This window comes from Rhinoderma darwinii, chromosome 1, assembly GCF_050947455.1.
Source record: "Rhinoderma darwinii isolate aRhiDar2 chromosome 1, aRhiDar2.hap1, whole genome shotgun sequence".
NCBI lineage: Eukaryota > Metazoa > Chordata > Amphibia > Anura > Rhinodermatidae > Rhinoderma > Rhinoderma darwinii.
In genome coordinates, this window is record NC_134687.1 from 129,403,450 (window position 1) to 129,428,219 (window position 24,770).

The 24,770-nt window shown below is 40.4% G+C and overlaps 1 protein-coding gene across 4 annotated transcripts in view; it reads right to left on the reverse strand.

Annotated features, from left to right (window-relative positions):
• Nucleotides 1-9,572: 9,572 nt before the first annotated feature.
• ARHGAP10 (Rho GTPase activating protein 10) overlaps nucleotides 9,573-24,770 on the reverse strand; it is a 394,713-nt gene continuing 379,515 nt past the window's right edge. For 3 of the 4 annotated variants that reach the window (XM_075860371.1, XM_075860369.1, XM_075860372.1), the window contains 2 exons: nucleotides 21,611-21,702; nucleotides 9,573-10,223 (listed from right to left, as the gene is read on the reverse strand). In XM_075860371.1, the coding sequence (XP_075716486.1) occupies nucleotides 10,135-10,223; nucleotides 21,611-21,702 (181 nt within the window). In that variant the 3' untranslated portion in view covers nucleotides 9,573-10,134. Of the gene's footprint in view, nucleotides 10,224-13,614; nucleotides 13,665-21,610; nucleotides 21,703-24,770 lie in introns of all 4 variants that reach the window. The other variant, XM_075860370.1, reaches the window with a different exon arrangement.

The window sequence follows — 24,770 nt, forward strand, 5'->3', positions numbered from 1 at the left end:
CCTGCAGCCGATAAGGTGATGGGAAGACTCCCTGCGCAGGCCAGCATGATGACGTCACTGCATCACACTGGTCTGCGCATGTGTCCCGACCGGAGCCTGTGCAGCGCTCCATCCGTCACAAGAAAAGTACAATATATATTTTTTTGTGGGGGGCTGTGTGGCACTATATGCAAGGGGGGGGGAGCAGGGTGGCACTATATACAAGGGGTGGCTGTGTGGCACTAACTGGTGTGTGGCGCTATCTACTAAGGGGGGGGCGGCCTGTGTGGCACTACATACAAGGGAGGTGGGGCCTAGTGGCACTATATACAGGGGGAGTTGTAAATAGCGCCATACAGCCCCCCTGTCGAATATGCCATACAAGTGAGGTGTGACACTGTCTACAGGGGTGTTGTATGGCACAATCTACTGGGGGCACTATATATATATATAAGGTGGGTCTGCGTGTGGCACCAAGGGGGGTGACCCAGTCAAGTTTTCTATGGGGCCTAGTCTTTCCCAGTTACGCCCCTGGAGTGTGCGTTTGTCTGCTTATATTATGTGGTGACCATATGTGTCTCTATATTCTGTCGAGATAATTTAGGATTTTTACGGTTGCATTGTTTAAAGGGGTTGTCAGACGCCAGAACATTTTCTTAATTGTTTAGCAAATGTAAAATTCAGACACTCCAATATACTTTCATTATCAAAACTGCACAGATGTTCAGATTTCTATGCCCTGTCGTGTCCCAGAAGTGGAGCTCCTCTTATCTGTGACGTGCCGACACAGTAGCCCCCCTTCTCTGTGTGTCGGCAACGTGATGAAGGGACTGGCTGCCTGGCTCAGTTTGTTAGATAAGCCAGCCCGTTTTTCTGTCACGGCTGGAAGACAGTAGCCAACTGTAATAAAGATGGCTCACACTGAAGAGGAGAGCTCCTTGCTGACAGTCAAGGGGGGGGGGAGGGAGATAGTACTACTGCCCCTGTCTAGTCTGCAAGCGTCCCTCCGCCTCTCATTATGTGTTGTCTTCCAGCCGTCACAGAGAAGGGGCTGGCTGCCTGCCTTTGTTTATTAGGTAAGCCAAGTTCATCAAGTCACGGACACACAGAGGGTGGGGGGGGGGGCAAGCTACCTGCATCCTGAGCCCGTGTCAACACTTCACACCTAAGGGGAGAAGCTCCGCTTCCGGGACCACGTCAGGGCATGGAAATTTGGACATCTGTGCAGTTTTGTAAGAGAAAATATGTTAGTGTTTTCATTTTAAAGTTGCTATACAAGTAGGTAGATTTTCTGGCATCAGACAACCTCTTTTGTTCATCATTCCAGCACTGTATCAGAGATTGCACATGTATGTGCAATCCTGTTCAAGCAGAATATTGTTCCCATCCAGACACTCTGTCCTATGACCACATAAAATATACCTGGTCAATGGAGATTGAATAATATCAGTATATAATGTGATGTTTACCCATTGAGGTGTCAGTAAGCCCAGAGTCCATTTGGTCATAGATTCTCAACTACTGCCTTATTAGCATTACAATGGTCCTCCGTACAGGAAGGAGCCATTGTAAACTGGATGTGGAGGTGGCTGGGCATATTGGGAATAGATTTACATATACTGTACAGATACACATGGGAGGGTCTATGAGTGGTCTTAAGGCGGGGATCAATGGAGTGGGCAGAGTCAACTCAGACCTAGGAACATTTCGACCATGTGAAGCTCTGGGGCTCCCTTTCGCTCTTTTCCTGCCACCCCTGGATAAACAGCACTTGCATCAGGAACAGGCTAAGTTATATTTTATGTGTGCTTTCTGTTTATGTATATAAATATATGTATAATATAATTACAGTAGACTTTATATGTGTACATATAGTATTCTAGGAATCGCTTATATATAATTTATTCATCTATAAAAAAAAAAAAAACTATGCTATTTATGCGCGAGTCTCTATATGTACATGTACTAATGCTCATTGGCTGGATGTGGTTTTAGTTATAAGTGTCGTTCCAGGAGACCATCTAGGGTTGGGACCTGGATATATATTATATATACATACACATTACTGGCCATAAGTGCAAAGTACCCAGTGAGGTAGGAAAAGGAGGTGGCTGTGTGTGGTTGTGTTCTCTATGTAATGTATTGTATCTTGATGTAATATATATTGCTTTGTCACTTTGTTATAAGTAAAGTATTTTTATATATTTAAAGAGGCTCTGTCACCAGATTATAAGTACCCTATCTCCTACATAAACTGATTGGCACTGTAATGTAGATAACAGTGGTTTTTATTTTGAAAAACTATAATTTTTGACCAAGTTATGAGCAATTTTAGATTTATGCTAATTTGTTTCTTAATGGACAACTGGGCGTGTTTTTACTTTTTACCATTAAGAAACTAATTAGCATAAATCTAAAATTGCTCATAACTTGGTCAAAAATGATTGTTTTTCAAAATAAAAACCACTGTTATCTACATTACTGCGCCAATCAGATTATGTAGAAGATAGGGCACTTAAAGAGGCTTTGTCACCAGATTATAAGTATCTGCAAGGATTGCATGTTTCTCTTGTTGTATATGAAGGACTGGAGTATGTATTCATAGTAAATAATACAAAGTAAGCGGGCTGTATAGGAAACCGAGGTAACAGACTAGGAATGAAGTAAAAGGACAAATTCTCCTTTTTCTAATCTAGACATGAAAACATAACTCTCTTAAAGGTGGCTGGATTTAAAGACCAGTTACCCCATCCACCTCTATACGGCAGGTGGGGGTAAACGGGTTAAGTATGGGCCGCTATTCATGGTGCTGTGTCCTTGCATCCAGGCTAAAGTTTGCTAGCCCGTCTGGCTACCAAGCATAAAACGCCACTGCAGCCATGGACTTGCTGCTTCAAATACTAAATGCCTTAAGCACGCCAATGAGGCCCAGGATCGGATGCAAGAACTATGCAACCGCGCTAAATCATGCAAGAATGACGCCACATGCCATGCAAGTTTTTCATACAGATGACCTACCTACCTACAGCATAGGCCATTAGTACGTAATCTGTGGGGTTCTCAAACCCTATCCCTGCACCGATCAGCTGTTCTGGCTGCCTCCGGGCACCGGATGTTATGCGGTGTTCAGCACCGGATGTTATGCGGTGTTCAGCACCGGAAGCAGAATGCTCCAAACTGCAAGTCTGCTCCTATTCACTTGAATAGGAGCAGCGTTGAAGTACTGCAAACTATTGCAGTCTCCAGTCTAGACCCCCCTATACAAATACAGACCCCAGGACAAGCACACTAAATAAATAGACCCTAGACCAGACTCCCTAAATACAGACCTCAGACCTGACCCTCTGAACTAATACAGACCCCCTAAATACAGACTCCTAAATATATACCACCTAAACTAAAACAGACTCCAGACCAGACCTTGTAAATAAAGACCCCTTAAACTAATAGAGACCCCCCCAAATACAGACCCGACCCCCTAAACACAGACCCCCAGCCCAGACCACCTAAATACTAACCCCACACCCCTTAAGCTAATACAGACCCCAGATCAGACTTCCTAAATATAGACACCAGACCCCTTAAACTAATCCATCCCCCTTATACTTACCTAGCAGCTCAGTCTTCTCCATAGTCTTGCTACTGTACTAGGACCTGCGGTCATGTGACCTGCAGGTCTCTCAACAGTAACAAGAACTGCAAACATATCTGACCTTATGTCTGCAGGTCCTTTTGCAGGGCATACACAATGCAGATTTGTAGTGGTGTTTGTCGCGATTCACGGCAAAATTGCAATGTACTTTGGGCGGCCATGAGTCCCCAGGGAGCCTTGGGCGGCTTCAATTCTTGTTTCTACAAATGGCTAACACACTGTACTTGCTCCTGTTTAGATTGAGAAGAGACCTCTTCCACTGACATATAAAACGCCTGCGTCAGTGGGATAGGTCTCTGGTATTCATTTATTTGATCTACTGCACTCAGTACCAGGTTCACGTCAGGAGTCTACTTGGCCATCCTTCTCCATCCAGCAGTTTGAGCGACCAGTCTGGGTTTGGCAAATGCCTGACTGCACTGACTGTAAAGTTTGGTGGAGGAGGGATAATGCTATGAGGTTGTTTTTCACGGGTTGGCCTAGGCCCCTTCATTTCAGTGAAGATAAATCTTAACTTTTCAACATGCCAAGACATTTTGGACAATTGTATGCTTCCAACTTTGTGAGAATGGTTTGGGGGGAGGCCCCTTTCTGTTCCAGTATGACTGCGTCCCACGGCACAAAGCAAGATCCATAAAGAGATGGTTGGATGAGTTTGGCGTGGAAGAACTTGACTGGCCCACACAGAGCCCTGACCTCAACCCCTTCGAACACCTTTGGGATGAACTAGAATGGAGATTACGAGCCAGGCCCTCTCATTCAACATCAGTGTCTGACCTTACAAATGCTCTTCTAGATAAATTATCAAACCTTTTTACAGACGCACTCCAAAAATGTTGTAGAAAGACTTCCCAGTGTAAAAGGAGGGACCAACCTCATTTAATGCTTATGGATTCAGAATGGGATGAAGTGTATATCTACACAGTGGATACAATACTCCCCCAACCTAGTACTTAACTCTGGGGACTTCCAGACACTGCCTTTCCTGTTAAATCAAGTTCAGATGCTGTTGTACAATATAGTATACAGATAGTCAATATGTTGAGTTGATGTAACATTATTATATTTAAAATGAAATAATTCTAATGTTACTAGGCTGGTATGTAGATAAAGAAGATTGCAAGAAAACCTGCCTTCTCTGTTTGCATATTGTTCCTACAGCTGAAGTATTATACTACCCTGTTAAGTTTTCATATGTGCTCTGATTATTACATGTTTCTTGCAGTTGTAAATTCATACTAGCATTGTAATTGTGCTCAGCATGTTCCCATGTGTGGTAAAGTTGCCCTACAATAAAATCCTTTCTAAAAGCTTCTGTTTGTGTATTGGGGTCCTGTACGAGAACCTTCAACTAATGCTATTAAAAAAAATAAATGGGATTTCTCATTTTTGTCAACACTCTCCCAGGTAAAATAAAATGAGGTTGAAGCGAATGCCCATTCAGGAATTTAAAAATTCTATGCAAGTCGGTACCTAGAGGTCACAGATATTTTTTATCTCAGCTTCATTAAGGCAGAGCGATTGTCTGTGACAGCTTAGCCTCTGTGCCTTAAAGAGGCTCTGTCGCCACATTATAAGTGCCCTGTCTCCTACATAAGGAGATGGGCGCTATAATGTAGGTGACAGCAGTGCTTTTTATTTAAATAAACGATCTATTTTTACCACTTTATTAGTGTTTTTAGATTTATGCTAATGAGTTGCTTAATGCCCAAGTGGGCGTATTTTTACTTTAGACCAAGTGGGCGTTGTACAGGGAGTGTATGACGCTGACCAATCAGCATCATGCACTCCTCTCCATTCATTTACTCAGCGCATAGGGATCCTGCTAGATCCTTATGTGCTGTCTTATACGAACACATTAACAATACTGAAGTGTTTAGACAGTGAATAGACATTCCACGGGATGTCTATTCACAATCTCTGCACTTCGTTACTGTTTCTATGGTAGTTACAGCAGAGGAAGTGTGATCTCGTTGTAACCTGTCATTTACCGCGTAAATAAAGTGGTACAAATAGATCGTTTTTTTAAATAAAAAGCACTGCTGTCACCTACATTATAGCGCCGATCTCCTTATGTAGGAGGTACGGCACTTATAATGTGGTGACAGAGCCTCTTTAAGGAAGTCTGAAATTCACCTCCTGCAGCTCTTCCTCTTCAGATAGACTTGTGTTTTTACACACCAGCCAATCACAACCTCAACAGAAAACCAATGCAGGGAGAACGGATTTCTATTACAGGAAGGACAGAATGAATTTAAAGTACAGATTACAAAACCACCAGTGAGAAACAGAAGATTCTCAGGTAATTACTGAGGTACATGAACTAAGCTTAGTAAAGGGGAACCTGGAAAGTCGCTTTAACGTAATAATATGCATGGAGGAGTTTGTAGAAGATAATGGTAGAAGAAATTCACTGTTGGCAGGAATTTATAAATTATTTTTCACATGTGGCAGTAGTGGTGCCAAAAACCCTCAATAGATGTGTTTTTTACTTCAATTTTATTGTGCTTGAGAGCCATCCTTTTTTATGTTAGTTTATACTTTTATCTTAATTCAATAAAAATTTGATATAGCAGAAGTGCACTACCTGACAACCCAGAAGACCAGAAGAAAATTTCTTGTGCCTTTTTCTTATTTCTAGGATAAGTACATCCTGAGGGCCACTTTAAGTATTATGTTGCATTTTTATATTTCATTAAAGGAGTATTCCGACCATTTACATTTGAGTGTAATTATTGCTAATTGTTTAATCATTTACCATTCAGTAGAAAAATTCATAGTATAGAGAGTTAATAATTATGTGAAAACATGTGTTAGACCTTGAAAGTCTCAGTGAATAATTATAATAGATTGAAGTTTTTACGACCCGAAGACGATAAGACTTTCAGTAAAATTAAAAATCATATCTTCTCCAAACAAGGTTTCAGGTGCAAAATTACCAAAGCTTTAATTCCAATGGAGGGGGCTTCCGTAATTTTTTTTTATGCAAATAATATATTTATATACTATGAAGTGACCTGTGATTGGTTAAGCTACCTTTTTAAATGGGCTGTAAATGAATCATATAGGATTTTTCTTAGTCTTCAACTTTGTATTGCCTTATTGTGCATAAATAAATGTCACGAGGCCTCAAGCACCAGAGAAATGCCACATGTGTGAAACTGATGAACTTCAGTGTCTGTATGATCTCTCCGATGCATCGTTGTCTTGATTTGGACTCCAAGGCTGGATTCTTAAAATACCTTTAGCTCTCCCAAACCCAGGCTACTATGACACATTTATGGCTCAGCATCTTGCCTGTTTCCATAACTCTGAGGGTATGTTCACATGCAGTAGCAAAAAAAGTCTGAAAATACGGAGCTGATTTCAGAGAAAACAGCCTCTAAGTTCAGGCGTTTTTTAAACTGAAAATGAAATTTGGAGCTTCTTTTGAGGCTTCTTTTCAGGCGTTTTTCATAGTGTTCAATGGAAAATCAGTCCCAAAAAACACCTCAAGAAGTCACATGCTGCTTCTTTTTACGGAGCGTCTTTTTACGCTCCATTTTTTTTAAACAGAGGCGTAAAAAGACACCCCGTATGAACTAAATGCTGTTTTCTCATTGATTTCAATGGGCAGCTGTTTGTAGGCATTCAGCTTTCGTTTTTTCAGACGTTTTTCGAGGCATAAACACTCCAAAATACGCCTGAAAACACTGTGTGTGAACATACCCTAAGGTTATGTTCACACAGAGTGTTTTAGGCCGTTTTTCGGGCCGTAAACGCCCGAAAAATCGGAAGCAGAACGCCTCCAAACATTTGCCCATTGAAATCAATGGGAAAAACGGCATTCTGTTGTGAAGGGGCCGTTTTTTTACCCGGCCGTTTTTCAAAACGGCCGCGAAAAAGGGGTGCAGGAAACTTCTTGGGACGTTTTTGGAGCTGTTTTTCATAGACTCTATTGGAAAAAAAAGCTCCAAAAACTGCAGTAAAAAACGCTGCGAAAATTGCGAGTGGCTTAAAAAACGTCTGAAAATCAGGAGCTGTTTTCCCTTGAAAACAGCTCCGTATTTTCAGACGTTTTTGACTCAGTGTGTGATCATACACTTAGCTGAGAAAGGGTGGAGAAGCTGCTCTCTCCAATGTAAGTCTCTGCCATTGGCTATTTTTCTTGACAACAGCGGTCATGGTAATCCAGGCTCTCCCAATAATAAGGAGTCCCAGAGGGGGAATCCTCACCTTTTATATAAAATATAAAAAAAAAAATATATATATATATATATATATATATATATAAATATTGTGTCCTACGGATACACCATGAATTTCAATGGTCAGAAAATGCTTTTAATCGCTGAAGCTTTTCAACTGTAATGGTCTACGCTATATACATAATCTCCTTTATTCTAAGACAAAATTCCGTCTTTAGATATTGAGGACTGTATTGTCCTGCTGCTACTAATAAGCTACAGTGATAACACGCTCCTGTAATACCCCTTTTGAAAGACAACATGTGAACATGTCTAAGTTGTCACAAGTGTCTCAAAAAATGTTGCAACCCAGTGATAAATATGGCCCACTTGCGACAAATTTCAGGACGCATCGATAAATCTACCCCATTATTTGAGAGGTTACAAATTATTATAAGACATCACCAAATAGATAATTTATCATACAGGTACAGTGGCATAATTATTACTATAGAGCCTATCAGAACTTTCGGTTATGTGTGTCTGTTGTGTTTTGGTTATGAGTGGAAATCTCGGAGGAAAAATTTGAGGGAAAGATGGCTGATGTCAGTTTCATGTTTTGTACTTCTATCCATTAATAATGATGTATTCAGTGCATGAGGCATATTGCCATATGTACAAAAATATGTCTCAAAACTGGCTTAGGAGTCATTAAATGTACCTTGTCAACTGAGCTTGTGTCATTCCCCTTGCCTAGCTAATAATGATCAGTCTGTTCTGTATCTCAAAAAGGGCATTAAATAGAAAATGTTTTCACATTCATATGTGAAAACGACAAGTATGCATCTCCTTTACCTCAGAAAACTGTGTATAGTGATTAGGGAGTGTGGATATTAATTAGTTTTCGCTTTGATTGTGTCACGGTTTCTATAGTATTATTATCTATATAGATCAGTAAAGCCATCAATAAAATGAAGAAAAGCAGTTATTTTAAGAGAATAAATGAAAACTCATTTAGTTAATTCTTTTTTTTGCTAGTTAACGGAGATTCAGAGCAATATATGTAATACAAGTACCGCCGGCTATATAGGACTATTGCAGTTGGAACATTGGGGGAGATTTCTCAATAGTTTTGTGAGATGTATGCATTCAGGAGTCTGTATAAATTACAATTACGCAAATTATACCACATGTATAAAAATGACACACGTGGCATGATTTAGCGCAAATGGCTAAGCATATTATACTGTTTAATCCTCCCTATGTCACACCTCTTAGTTGCAAAACAAAGAATATTTTTACCTCCCGAAAAAATTAGGCACGGGACATTTTAAGAATCCTCTTAGCCACGCCTCTTTTTCTAGACACTTCACATAACGGTTGAGGTAGGTGTAGGCAAACGCAAGAAGCGCATCCTAAAGAGAGGAAAACTATGCACTGCAACCAAAACTGTGTAAACCAGGCCTTACAATAGTAGTTCTAGGAAATGTTTGTACAATAGTACGGAACTGTATGTAGTTTAAAAAAACACTGGAATTTTATTTCTACATGCAAATTTTCCCTAATAAAGTTTTTTTGCAGTTGACATCAAATGAGGAATAAACACCACAGAACACCAGCGATAAGGAATGCTGCCTTTAGAAAATATATAGTGAATCTACTTTGTTTTTATTTAGCTTTTTTCCTGTAAAACACATATATTAAAGAACTAATATTTTATTTTAGGATAAAATTACATTTCTGTAGTAAATATACTTTAAAAACATTACAATTCAACAAGTGAAACTTTAAAACTAACAAACGACAACAACCAAATCTGTGACTTCTACAAGAGAGAACTTACAAAAAAAGAAATCTGAAAAGGGCGACTTTTTGGTAAAAGTAACATTTCAGAAGTTGGAAACTGCAGCAACATAAAACCTGCAAAATGTGAAAAATAATTGCTACACTGTCAAATCAGTGCATTGTGTGTGAGCCATGCACATTATTGGTTTTGCATTTGTTGCCAGGGCGGTAATACATCACAATATGTTTTAACATACAGAATTAGACAAATGATCTCTTTAGCCAGGAATGAAATTGTGAAAGGAGTAACATAAGAATCAAACGGTATGATAGCTAGCACAGTCCGATACAAGTAAAACAAAAAAATACAGTAACAAAATGTATCAGTTCAGTTTGGCAATATTGCATGTCCTTTTTTCCCCAAACCTTTTCTTCTGCCAGCTTAAGTCTGGTCATGGGGTTCAGGCAGTCACAAAACAAGATAAAATTATTACAACTGGAACGGAAATCCATGGATACCATGTACAGCTTCTGCGTGTCACATACATGTAGCTAGAGAAACTGAACATAATTTTGTGGAATTAGCCCTCGTCTGCCATTCAGCGTTCCCTCTAACCATCCAGGTTCTCTTGAGTTATGAACTACAAAAAAATATATAAAAATTTAAAGTTACTTGTTACTGCTACAGTATGTAAAACACTATTGTAACATTGCAATCATAAGAGGTAGAGGTTTTTATGGTATGTCAAATCATGTGTCCCATACATTGAATAGACCGGTTTTAAAAAATAAGTATTTAAAAAACCCTCAGTCTTTATGAATAAGAGAGCTAAATAAAAAAATATGTTTCTCTGGACTCAAAGAATACCCATCCTAGTCCCTCTTGTTCTCAATAAGTAGCTCTAACTTTAGTTACTTTTACAATAAATTACTGTAGAATTGCACCATCTATGAGGCAGCACTCTTCTCTGAGTGCAAGGTGGCAGGATAATGCCATCCACTCTAGTACTGAGTTTTTTTCCCAGTTAGAGAGATCAGTATATAAAAACAGCTAGTTTGTAGGTAATTTCCTGACTTCTCACAGTAGATGAGCAGTAGTGAGGGTATATAGTACAGTAAGTTTACGGATTTACCATGAGAAGAGGCACTACTGTGAGCCTAGCACTATGAGGACTACTAAATGGAGGGTGTGAACAGAAAACACTTGTCTATACATGGATAATGGCGGTTATATACAGGGATGATGAGGTAATACACAGGGATGTTGGGGGTTATAAATAGGGATGATGGGGGTTATATACAGGGATGATGACCCCATCATTCCTGTATATAACCCCCAACATCCCTGTATTTATATAACCCCCATCATCCCTGTATTTATAAAACCCCCATCATCCCTGTATTTATGTAACCCATGTAATCACTTTATATATGTAACCGTCGGGGCGTGAACTTGAACGCTGCCCTCTCCTTCTACATCAGAGAGAAGGAGGAGGAGGCGTGTACTGTGAGAGACAGCCTTCCGTGTCGTTCCTCATCCAGCAATTCCGGCTTGCAGAGGCACAGCGCGTCATCAACTACGTTTACACGCAGTGGGACCAGAGGCAGAGCTCTGAAGAGCTCATGAAACATCGGCCCACAGCCTGTGAACCCACTTGCTGACGCGTCGTGCCTCTTCTCAGCCGGAAGTGCTGGCTGAGCAAAGACACGGAGCGTAAGAGGAAGTGAAACGTTTACTCTGTGTGCGGTCACGTGATTGCAAGTCAGAACACCGTAACGCTGCTACATATAAACATATAATTAACATTCTAACAATGTATATGTCACATGAAGTCAAAATATAAATAAAATTTATTCCTGAACAACCACTTTAATTCTTATCACTTGATCTGAATATCCTGATGTGAACGGAGACTGACTGCAATGATTTGGCAGATGGTCTCCAGCATTATACAGTGAAGGAAATAAGTATTTGATCCCTTGCTGATTTTGTATGTTTGCCCACTGTCAAAGACATGAACAGTCTAGAATTTTTAGGCTAGGTTAATTTTACCAGTGAGAGATAAATTATATAAAAAAAACAAAAAAAAAAAACAGAAAATCACATTGTCAAAATTATATATATTTATTTGCATTGTGCACAGAGAAATAAGTATTTGATCCCTTTGGCAAACAAGACTTAATACTTGGTGGCAAAACCCTTGTTGGCAAGCACAGCAGTCAGAAGTTTTTTGTAGTTGATGATGAGGTTTGCACTCATGTTAGATGGAATTTTGGCCCACTCCTCTTTGCAGATCATCTGTAAATCATTAAGATTTCGAGGCTGTCGCTTGGCAACTCGGATCTTCAGCTCCCTCCATAAGTTTTCGATGGGATTAAGGTCTGGAGACTGGCTAGGCCACTCCATGACTTTAATGTGCTTCTTTTTGAGCCACTCCTTTGTTGCCTTGGCTGTATGTTTCGGGTCATTGTCGTGCTGGAAGACCCAGCCACTAACCATTTTTAATGTCCAGGTGGAGGGAAGGAGGTTGTCACTCAGGATTTGACGGTACATGGATCCATCCATTCTCCCATTGATGCGGTGAAGTAGTCCTGTGCCCTTAGCAGAGAAACACCCACAAAACATGTTTCCACTCCATGCTTGACAGTGGGGACGGTGTTCTTTGGGTCATAGGCAGCATTTCTCTTCCTCCAAACACGGCGAGTTGAGTTAATGCCAAAGAGCTCAAGTTTAGTCTCATCTGACCACAGCACCTTCGCCCAATCACTCTCAGAATCATCCAGATGTTCATTTGCAAACTTCAAAAGGGCCTGTACATGTGTATTCTTGAACAGGGGGACCTTGCGGGCACTGCAGGATTTTAATCCATTACGGCGTAATGTGTTACCAATGGTTTTCTTGGTGACTGTGGTCCCAGCTGCCTTGAGATCATTAACAAGTTCCCCCCATGTAGTTTTCGGCTGAGCTCTCACCTTCCTCAGATCGATGTCGATTGACAGTCATTTTGTATGTCTTCCATTTTCTTACTATTGCACCAACAGTTGTCTCCTTCTCACCCAGCGTCTTACTTATGGTTTTGTAGCCCATTCCAGCCTTGTGCAAGTCTATGATCTTGTCCCTGACATCCTTAGAAAGCTCTTTGGTCTTGCCCATGTTGTAGAGGTTAGAGTCAGACTCATTAATTGAGTCTGTGGACAGGAGTCTTTTATACAGGTGACCATTTAAGACAGCTGTCTTTAATGCAGGCACCAAGTTGATTTGGAGCGTGTAACTGGTCTGGAGGAGGCTGAACTCTTAATGGTTGGTAGGGGATCAAATACTTATTTCTCTGTGCACAATGCAAATAAATATATATAATTTTGACTATGTGATTTTCTGTTTTTTTTTGTATAATCTATCTCTCACTGGTAAAATTAACCTAGCCTAAAAATTCTAGACTGTTCATGTCTTTGACAGTGGGCAAACTTACAAAATCAGCAAGGGATCAAATACTTATTTCCTTCACTGTATCTCATTCTCAAGTGATAGGATTCAGCAGTAGACACCATGTTCACACTGACCAGTACTTCCCAATAACAGAAGAGTCATAACTTTAGTATATGGAGAATAGATATTTTTGTAGTACAGGCCTATATCTATTAAAAACCTGAAAATCAGGTCAGCTCTTAAAGGGGTTTTCCCATGAAGACAACTAGAATCTGGACCGGCAATCAGCTGTAGTTGCCAGAGGAAGTCGCATCTGGCCACTTATTTCCTGTGCAGCAGAAATATAGCATTACATGGCGGCCATTCAAATAAGTGCCCGACCATATACTGCATGGAAAAGTCTACTCCACTAGAGCGGGTTCTGCTCTCACCAAGCGGTTCTCCAATGGTCCCGAGAGGTCCCACTTAAGACCCCCTCTTTGATGTCCATATGCCCTAACAGGGCACAAAACAGATGTCTTCACGAGACAAGCCCATTAAGTGAAATATCTAATGTCCCCATGTAATAATCACAGGGATCCAGTAAGTTTAGATGTGACACTTACTTTGTTGGGCCCTCACATTGTAGAGCTGCTTTGCCTGTCTCTATGTCCACCTGAGACATGGAAAAAACAAAGTGGTAACCAATGATTTTCTTTCCCCAACTAGCAAAATGTTAGCTCTGAAGAGTTAACATGTCAAAAGTTCTTTTCTGACCCTTTAGGGACTATTTTGTTAGTGAAAGGACATCACCAATGACCACAATGTTTCCTCAATGTCACAGGTGGACAAAGGATCAACTAAAGCAGTTCTATAGTGTGTTGACCCCACTAAAAAACTCTTAATATCTCAGCTTCTTGGACACCTATGAGCATGACATGGGCGATGAGTGATATTGTGGTCATATGTGAGTCTCCAGTCTACACGGTGTGTATCTTTTTTAGCGTTAATAATAAAATGTAGTTACTAAATTGTCATTAGAACAATTTTGGAAAAATCACAACTAAAATCATGTAATGCATGCTTAGAAAATCATCAGAAAATATGTCGGTTACAGCACACAATAGCATGTCGTTTACCAACATTCAAACGTGGCCTAATTCTTATTATAGCTACTAAAAATAATGAAAAATAATAACGTTGAGATAATCATAAATCACTATTTACCAATCAACAGAAAGTTATGTTCCTCTTGTTAATTTAAAGTGTACCTAACTTTTCAGAATAATCCGTCATACATATGTGTACATGAGAATTAACACGATTTATGGCCATTATATGACTTGTATATTGCATTTAGCGGTTTTCCCCTCTGCAGGCTCTATCTCCTATTCTCAGTTTTCTCTGAACTAGTGGATGGAGCCTAACGGCTATTAAGTCGTCTGTACACAGGAAGAGGAGAATTCTATTTATATAGAAATATTATTTTTTTTTATGCAGCTTAATTTAACACTTTTTGGTCTTTATTATTGATCATTAATATAATGCTTTGCAATACTTAGGACATGGATTGCCTGTCATGGACACGCTGACAGTGTTCCAAAGCATCATTACCCAACAGGGTTTTAGGTATGGCAGCCTACCCATCAGCACCCCGCAACTGCGTCGCAGGGACGCCAGTAGACTGACAGAGGGACACCCCCGCTCTGTCAAACTCGACAGGTCACTACTGACCAACCGTAGCATTGAAGAGATATAACAGCCAGAATTAGTTTTCTCCAATGCCTGCTGTTACCACAAGAGTGTGGCTGTCAACCATCATCATAGTGCATTTGGACAAACATGTATGTTCAAATGCAGCAAGAGGTTAAAATGAAACTGAAAGGAACGCTCCTTTAAATTAATCACATGGTATAGAACACACCTATTAGAATGGACTCTCAAAACATATATAATTGAGCAAGCGATAGAATTAAAACATGATAACAAATTGCTTGGTCCTGAAAGCCCAAAAAATAGGCTGGTACAGAAATTTGTAACAAGACCGAGGGGGGGGGGGGGGGGGGGGACGACACCCAGCAATTCCAGTAATGGCAATCGAAGATGCGCTATGCTAGCACAAGGACATATTTTCTAAAATATATTGCAATTACTATTCAGCCAAGGAGCCTCGACAGCAGCATAATGACTGTGGTGGCAAATCTCGCAATTCTTGAGCAGATCTTTATCTAGTCCACTGCTATTGGTGTACATTTTATTTATTTATTTTATTCCAAGTTTTATTTACCATCATACCATGGAACATTATTGTATGACTTCCACACCATCATTTCTGGTCTCATGAAGAGGCAGGAAGAGCTTCCTACCAAGCCTAGATAGACAATTGTCACAGACAATAATTCACATAGGACCCATGATGCAGTTATGGAAGGTGGTTTCTAGTCCTGAGCGAAGCTCAGCGGAGGCCTACTAGAATTAGGGGATGGAATGCAGATAAGTAGAAGAAAAACTAGAAGGTAGTGTGCATAAAGCGAGGTGTTTTTGTTACATTGAGTTTTAAGGAAGAATTAGGCTTTAACACCTTCAGGACCGAGCTTATTTTTGCCTTCATTTTTCAAATCTGACGTGTCACTTTGTGTAGTAATAACTCTTGGATAATAAAACCACCCCAGTAATTCTGAGATTGTTTTTTCTTAACACATTGTTCTTTAGGTTAGTGGTAAATTTTGGTCGATATGTTTACTTTTTATTTATAAAAAAAAAAATCTAAAATGTAAAGAAAATGTTGAAAAATTATCATTTTCCTACATTTGAAATCCTCTACTTCTAAAACGGATAATGGTACCACACAAATTAGTAAATAAAGGTTTATTATATGTCTTCTTTATGTAGGGCCTGTTTTTTATTTAATTTAATTTTTTTCAGGATGTTATATGGCTTATAAGTTTACTAGCAGTTTTTCAAATATTCAACAAAATTTGCAAAACATTTTTTTAGGCATCACTTCAGTTTTAAAGTGGCTTTTGAGGGTCTATATATTAGTCACCCCATTTTAACAACTGCACCCCTCAACGTATTCAAAACAACATTTAGGAAGTTTGTTAACCCTTTAGGTGTTTCACAGGAATTAAAGCAAAGTGGAAGTAAAATTTACAAATTTCATTTTTTTGTGGCAGATTTTCAATTTAATCCATTTATTTCAGTAACACAGCAGGTGTTAACAGAAAAACACAACTCAATATTGATTACACAGTTTTAAAAAATATCCCTCATGTGGCTCTAGTGTGCTACTGGACTCAAACAAAAGGCCTCAGAAATGGAATATCAAGTCGATTTTGGGGCCTCCTTTTTATTAGGATGTTTTACAGGCACTATTTCATGTTTGAAAAGGCCTTGAGATGCCAAAACATTAGATACACCCCCAAAAATACCCCATTTTGGAAAATACACCCTCAAGAAATGTATCTAGGGGTGTAGTAAGCATTTCGACCCCACAGGTTTTTCATAGAATTTATTAGAATTGGGCCATAAAAATTAAAAATACATATTTTTTTTAATAATATGGAATTTTCTATCACATTTTTTTATTTTTACAAGGAATTCAGGAGAAAAAGCACCCCACAAATTGTTAGTAGTTTATTTTATTAGAATTGGGCCGTGAAAATAAATTTTTGTTTTCCAGTAGTATGTCGTTTTGGCTCATAATTTCTAATTTTCACAAGGAATACAGGAAAAAAGGAACCCCAAAATTAGTTACACAATTTCTCCTGATTAAGTAAATACCCCATATGTGGTTGTAAACGGCTGTTTGCACACACGGCAAGGCTCGAAAGGGAAATAGCGCAATTTAGTTTTTGGTTGAAGATTTTACAAAATAGTTTTTTGACACCATGTTGCATTGAGCAGTACAGTGAAAACCCCCTTGAAGTGACCCCATTTGGGAATTTAAACCCCTATAAGGAATTTATCATGAGGTGTAGCGAGCATTTTAACCCCACACGTGTTTTGTAGAAATTAGTACACAATTGATGTTGCAGATTGAAAATTGTAATTTGTCCACAGATATGTTACTTCAGTGTCCAATATGTTGTGTCCAGCTTGTACCACTGGGGAGAGACATCCCATAAATTGTCCAGAGTACAGTAATACCCCATATGTGGTCATAAACTGCTGTTTGGGCACACTGCCAGGCTCAGAACGACTGCCATTTGGCTTTTGGAGAGCGGATTTTGCTTGGTAGAAGTTTTGTTTAGGGTTTTACTGGTATTTTAGTTTATAATGTGGGGGCATATGTAAGCCTAGTGGAGTATATCAGCGCATAATAGGTGGTATAATAATGGGGTAAATAAATAATAAAACTGCTGGATATATAAATTAGTCTGGGCTGTCGGTTAGCATAATTGCGTTCCAAGAGTCAGAACTTTTTATTTTTCCGTTGACGAGCTGTGTGAGGGTTTGATTTTCATGGGACGAGCTGTAGTTTTTATTAGTATCATTTTGGGGTACATACAAATTTTTTATCACTTTTTATACATTTTTTTGGGGGGTGAGGAGACCAAAAAAAGCAATTCTGGCACGGTTTTTGAATAAATTTTTTGAGAGCGTTTACCGTGCAGTATAAACATGTTTACTTTATTCTGCGGTTCGATATGATTACGGCGATACAAAATTTATATAGTTTTTAAATGTGTTGCTACTTTTACACAATAAACACACTTTTTTTCTAAATAAAATAGTTTTTTGGTATCACCATTTTCTGAATTATAACTTTTTTATTGTTTTGTCGACGGAGCAGTGTGAGGGCTTGTTTTTTCGTGACAAACTGTAGTTTTTTTTGAAGGCAAGATGACCAAAAAAGGAAATTCTGCCATTGTTTATTTTTATGGTATTCACCGGGATAAACAATATGATATTTTAATAGTTCAGGCTGACACGAACGGCGATACCAATTATGTGTAGTTTTTTTCATTATTTATTTTTTTGCTAATTATAAAGAACTTTATCAGGGAAGGAGGGCGATTCTTGTTTTTATTACTTAAAACTTTATTATTTTTTTTAAACATTTTTTTTACACTTACTTGGGAGCTTGAAGACCTGATCTTCTGATCCCCTTTACAATACACTGCACTATTTACTGTATGTTGAAGTGTATTGTAATTGTCATTTTTCAACTGTCAGTCTATAAGGCCCTGCCTTTCGCAGGACTTAATAGGCTTCCGTACATGGCCAACCAGAAGGCCATTGTTAGGCTTCCTAGTTGCCATAACAACCAATGGCACCACACGATCATGCGCCAAAGGGGGTTCAGAGGGAACCACTTAAATGCTGCGGTGTCTATTGACCACAGCATTTAAGGAGTTAAACGGTAGCGATCGGAGATAACTGATCTCCGCCGTTGCAGCAGGATGTCGGCTATTACATGTATTACAGCCGACACCAGCTGCAAATGGCTAAGGCCCAGCTCCTCTGCCTGCTTTATCATCATAACTGTACGCCCATTTGTGTTAAGGCATGGTTAAAATGGGCGTACAGTTACGCCCATATGCGGGAAGGGGTTAAAACCAGTGGCATAACTACCGCCGTAGCTGCCGTAGCGGCTGCTACGGGGCCCGCGGCATGAGGGGGCCCGTGTCGCCCACCGGAACGGGCCCCCACCATGGCCGGAGGCTCCGCTAGCAGCCGCTATGGCTGCTACAGCGCGACGCCACTGAACACGACTACGGCACAGCAGGGAGGTATCTCCCCGCTCTGCCATTAAACAAAAGACGTGTTATCATGTGTTATCGCTGGCAGCGATCAGGAGAACAGGGGACTGAAAGTCCCCTGAAGTTCTCCATCACAAACCTCGGACTTCCGGGGTCTGTGTCGGCAGCTCCGTAGAAATGAATGGAATGCCGGTCGCGCTTGTGCGCATGCGTGACCAGCGTGACAAGGGGAGGCTGTATGTCGTTCCCTACAGGGGGGGGGGGCTGTATGGCGTTCCCTACAGGGGGGGGGCTGTATGGCGTTCTCTACAGGGGGGGCTGTATGGCGTTACCTACAGGGGGGGCTGTATGGCGTTACCTACAGGGGGGGCTGTATGGCGTTACCTACAGGGGGGGCTGTATGGCGTTCTCTACAGGGGGCTGTATGGCGTTCCCTACAGGGGGGGCTGTATGGCGTTCTCTACAGGGGGGGGCTGTATGGCGTTCCCTACAGGGGGGGGGCTCTATGGCGTTCTCTACAGGGGGGCTGTATGGCGTTCGCGCCATACAGCCCCCTCTGTAGATAACACCATACAGCCCCCCCTGTAGATAATGCCATACAGCCCCCCCTGTAGATAACACCATACAGAACCCCCCTGTAGATAACACCATAAAGAACCCCCCTGTAGAGAACGCCATACAGCCCCCCTGTAGAGAACGCCATACAGCCCCCCTGTAGAGAACGCCATACAGCCCCCCTGTAGAGAACGCCATACAGCCCCCCCTGTAGAGAACGCCATACAGCCCCCCCCTGTAGGGAACGCCATACAGCCCCCCCTGTAGGGAACGCCATACAGCCCCCCTGTAGAGAACGCCATACAGCCCCCCCTGTAGAGAATGCCATACAGCCCCCTTTGTAGATATCTGCAGGGGGGGCTGTAAAAAAGGCACTATCTACAAGGAGGGGTTGTGTGACACCCAGGGGAGGGGGGGGGGCCCAGTCAAAAGTTTGCTATGGGGCCCAGTCTTTCCTAGTTACGCCCCTGGTTAAAGCCTTTACACTGCCAAGGATGTATGTAATTGTGACTTTGTAATGTGGCTTTATAGGCTTGCCGCGAATACAATATAATGGCTAGAGCTTAGATCTAGCCCAGAATCTTAGCTTTTAAAACGATACCAAGATCATAGTCTTAGGTGCAATATTGTGGGCGAAGTATTCAATTGAAGTCGGAGAGCAGCATGAAAGATTTTACTTCCTTGACCCCAGGGATGTGATTAAAGTGATACTTTTCTTTGTGTTACCACCTCTCTTACCAATAAGAGAGGATATGTGGTTTTCAAGGTCACATTTAGTTTTTTTTTTCTATAAAAGGAGTAAGAATATGAGCAGCTCCACATCTTATCACCCCTGCGGCTAATCCGACCATTTGTCTTTACAGTTTTAGGGATTATTTGAGGATATGTACATGTACTGTAGGCATAAGTTACATGTATGAACTCTGCACATCTTGAACTTTTATTTTTAGCCAGTGATGTGCTTCTCAGGCTCTGCTATAGTAAGACTTAGCCACAAACATGAATTTGTATGCATTTTTTTTTTACAAAATATTATGCTTTTATGCATGAAAGCAACCACTGAGTGTAAAGTGCTGGGTGGAATGTTTACAATGCGCCGGGTGTCTGCATGCAGAAAATATATTGGTATAATATTTTTTCAAATCTTCTAATTCAGTTTTTTATGTCAAAAATGTCAAAATTGTCCTGGCAGCGAAAGAGTTAAAGGCTATGGACACCTTCACACGGATTTTTTTTTTTTTTACTGTCCATTTGTTTCCTAAATTAATTAATTTTGAAAATAATCCTTATCAAAATTGTCCTACCATTTTGCTGCTGTAGGGTCTGGGTAAGCTCCTGTAACTGTGCTGTTAAATCTGACATAGATCGGACAGAACACTGGTCCTGACTGACAGCTCTCCCCCTCCCTTCTCTCAGTGCTAGAGATAGCCGCACGGTGGGGGAAGAGGTTGTGTGGAGGGGAGGAGGTTGTACATGGAAGATCAGATTGTGAAGAGGGGAAAAAGCATCCAAATTTCCAGGGAAGGAAGATCCTAGAGGCTGAACTCTATCATGGTGTAGAATGAAAAAGAGCATAGTGGGGGAAGAGGGAGAATCACGCAGGCTGTGTATGAGTTTAGAGAGAAAGAAGTGCACCTACAGCAGACACTGTGTTTGTGTGTGTGTGGGGGGGGGGGATAAATCACACACACTCCTCGGCATCCGTGTCTGTCAGCACAAAAGATACGAGAATACTAATGGGCTGTAGAAGGGTAAAGCAGTACAGGAATGAAGCTGTGCTGATACAGGAGAACTGGAGAAGACCGCAGCATTCTGGATTCACAGAACTTACATTCAGCACTTTTACTGGGAGGAAAAGACCCACGTGACAAAAGTCTTAAGCAGGGGTCCGAAAATGAATAAAGGGATGAATATTGCAGCCTGATAATCAGTGGAACTTTTTTTTTTAACTCAAGGTAACCTCTAGCAAATGTAAAACAAATATAACTTCCTGGTTTGTGTCTGTGTAAGGAAGGGATGGTAGAAACTAAGCTGCAAGTGACAGCAGGGAGAAAGATCACAGTCTGTTACGATCATCTATCCTCCTATACAGCCTCCAGTGACTCCGGGGTGGGGGAGGAGGAATACAAAAACCTTTCTTCATGTTATCACACCTATTACCAATGAAAGAGGATATTTGATCTCTGATGCATACCGTTAATTCTATTTTCCAATAGAAGGTGTAATAGTGCTGTATTAATTGGACAGCAATTTCCCTCTGAATGTGTAAGAGAGTTTTCATGGTTTACTAGAAATGCTCTTTGACAGGTCCTTTGAGGTAGACCATTAAACAGTGCCTGCTTACAAATATAGGATAACTTACCATTCTCAAAAGTTTCTCCTACTTGAAATGATAACTCTGAGCTGTGTTCGGCTTCACATGGATATACAGCTTTTGCCTTTCTGCCAGAGATGCTACAACATAAATATTAGTAGGAATTAAGTGAATATATTGCTATGGTTTTCAATGAGTACAATACGTAAAATAAATTGAGGTTGGAACAACTTTGGGAGTAATTGTTACAACGTGAATATTGGACTAGAAATGCATATGAAAAGTTAAAAACATGTTTGTATTATATTATACCTAAAGAGGACCTATCAGTTTTGAGAAAAACTCATTGGCTGCAGATTCAATGGATTGCATAGAAAAAAAAAAAATCGCTCCTTCTCAAGGCGCTCCTGTATGTGCAAGGTATAGTTCGTGGTACCCCTTCCGTTCAGGTAAGGAACGATCCACTCATTTCCCATTTGGGTAAGATTTCACATTTATTCCATACGTATAATAAAACCGTAAAAACAAATAAAACAATAAAAACAACACTAGTGTGCTACGCGTGTCGAGCCAGTACTTAATCTACGTAATATCATAATACTGTTCATAATAATTGTATATCAGATGGATTATGGAGATTTTTAGTTGACTATATGGGTTTCTTATACAGTTACAATTTTTTCTATACATATTTGTAACTCTTTTATTATGCTTACATAATAATGTGTATTATGAACTACTGGCAGAGAAACGGGAGCCTGCCACTCCCATTTTGATCCCTAACCCGAAACTTTGAACCGTAAATAATTCATCCGTGTGAGCATAAAAGGATTGTATTTGCTTGTTCTTATTTAGAAGCCTGATGAAGACCCAAGTACTGGGTCGAAACGCATTACAGGACAGAGTTCTTCCTAATTTTATCTGAGTGAAGTCTTAATCTCATGAGATTCTCTTATTCTCTGGGAGGTAACAACTGTGATGTGGTAGGCGGGACAACTAACAGTCTATACATCATCTGAATGTGAAAGTGAAGTCTCGTGTTTCGATCTGGCCAGGAGTAGGGGTGAGTGTATAGCTGATTGTAAAGGGTTCATATGCTAAAAGAGGAGGGGACAGCTGTTTATAAAGGATTAATCTGGTAGAGGCGGAGGAGACACCTGCCTTTAAAGGGTTAATCTGTGTCTCTCACTACATACACACAAAACCAGCAGCAGCCACACCATACTGAGGAGTAAATGGGAGAGAAGCTGTAACAGAATTTAACTTCATTGTATCTCTGGTGTTTCTAGTGCGAGACTCTTCAGATTGCCCAGCAGTTTACTTCTCTATCTACTCCATAATACACAGGAAAATCGTCTTACATTGCTGCTAATATATGATCATCCAGCATGTAGCAAAATAACAGTACAGATCTCCCCAGTACACATGCTATACACTCCGTGTCTCCCCCCTCAAAGTAGGCTCTCCCAGCTTAAAAGTAGGAAATCTCACATAACAGTCAAAAGCTTAGGAGGCTTGCACTGATGACGGCTGTATGTGTAAAAACTACAGCTATAGACACACACACACACACACACAGTACTGTTCAAAAATATTACGGTCCTTAACGTTGCCCGTTTATTTGTGCTTCTTCAAAAGAGCTTCAACAGCACATCTTGAAACCCCAGTCTGCTTTGAAATCTTTGCCTGTGAGACCTTGCTGATGCAGTATAACTACTCGTGTCTTGTTGCTGTTGCATGGTGGACCCTTGACATGAAACTGTCTAACACAACTTCACCTTTGTAGCAGAGTTTGGCTGTTCCTCACACAGTTTTAAGCCTCCTACACAGCAATTTCTGTTACAGTTAATGACTGTTTCAACCTACATATGAAAATAATGAGCATTATCACCTGTTTGATATAATTGGTTTATCATACACCTGACTATAATCCTACAAAATCCATGACAATGTGCAAGTGTACATAGAAGAATTGAGTCTGTTTTGAAGGCAAAGGGTGGAACCACCAAATATTGATTTGATTTAGATTGCTCTTCTGTTCATACACTTCTATTTTTTTTAAAGCATTCTTACTTTGCAGCATTTTTCCACATTCATATTACTTTATGAAGTGATAGGTCCTCTTTAAAAGGAAAATTCCACTCTTTTATCACATTTTATAATATTCAACAATTTAAAAATTACATACAAAGTTATTTGCAAATATAGTACTTAGATTTACTTATCATGTATTGCTTTTTAGAACTTTGCTGTTAGACCTAGTGTACAGCAGCTTACAAGTAGAACAGTTGGAACAATGCGGTTTGGTGACATTATAGCATCTTGCTGCTAAACCGTTGTCTGGTTGGAAGGCAACCAGATTAAATTTGAACAATTTAAAGGGGTTTTCCGCTTTCAAATAATAATTAACAGACTAGGCAGGTTTGACGTGGCCTGGGAGAGAAACGCTGCATACTGGGAACAGAGCTGAAAGCGGTCATCAACGCAATGGAGGGATGTCAAAGTGAGGGATGACAACAAATGAAGATTATAGGACTGAAATTACTTGAAAAGTAAAAAAGGTATTTAGTGGGGGTTTATGTGGGGAAAATTCAGGCACGCGCAAATAAATTAAAATAAGTATAAGATCTCGGAAAACCCCTTTAACCCCATGAAGCATTATCACGTACATGTATACATATCATAGGAATGTATGGAGCACACTCACAGGCTAAGCGAGCTTCATACTCAGCGGGTGTCAGCTGTGTATTACATCTAACACCTGGACTAACGGCGCTGTTCCTGGCCGTTTAACAACTCAAATGCTGCGGTCAATCGCGACCGCAGCATCTGAGGCATTGAAAAGAGGGGGCGGCCCCCTCTGAAATCTCATCAGCGCCCCCACAACTCGATCGGGGGGTGCCGATGGTGGTCATGGCAGCCCAGGGGCCTAATGAGGGCCCCCAGGACTGCCTTATGTCTGCCTCTGTTAAGCCGTTCCTCTGGCACAGCTTAACAGAAGCCTGTACAAATGACCATATGCTGCAATACATTAGTATTGCAGTGTATTGTACAAGTGATCTAACGATCGCTGGTTCAAGTCCCCAAGTGGGGGGGGGGGGGCTAATAAGATGTGTAAAAATAAAGTTATTAGTAGTGGAAAAAAAATATTAAAAAGTGAAAAAAAAATAATTTTGCCCATTTTTCATCTAAAATAATGTAAAAAACA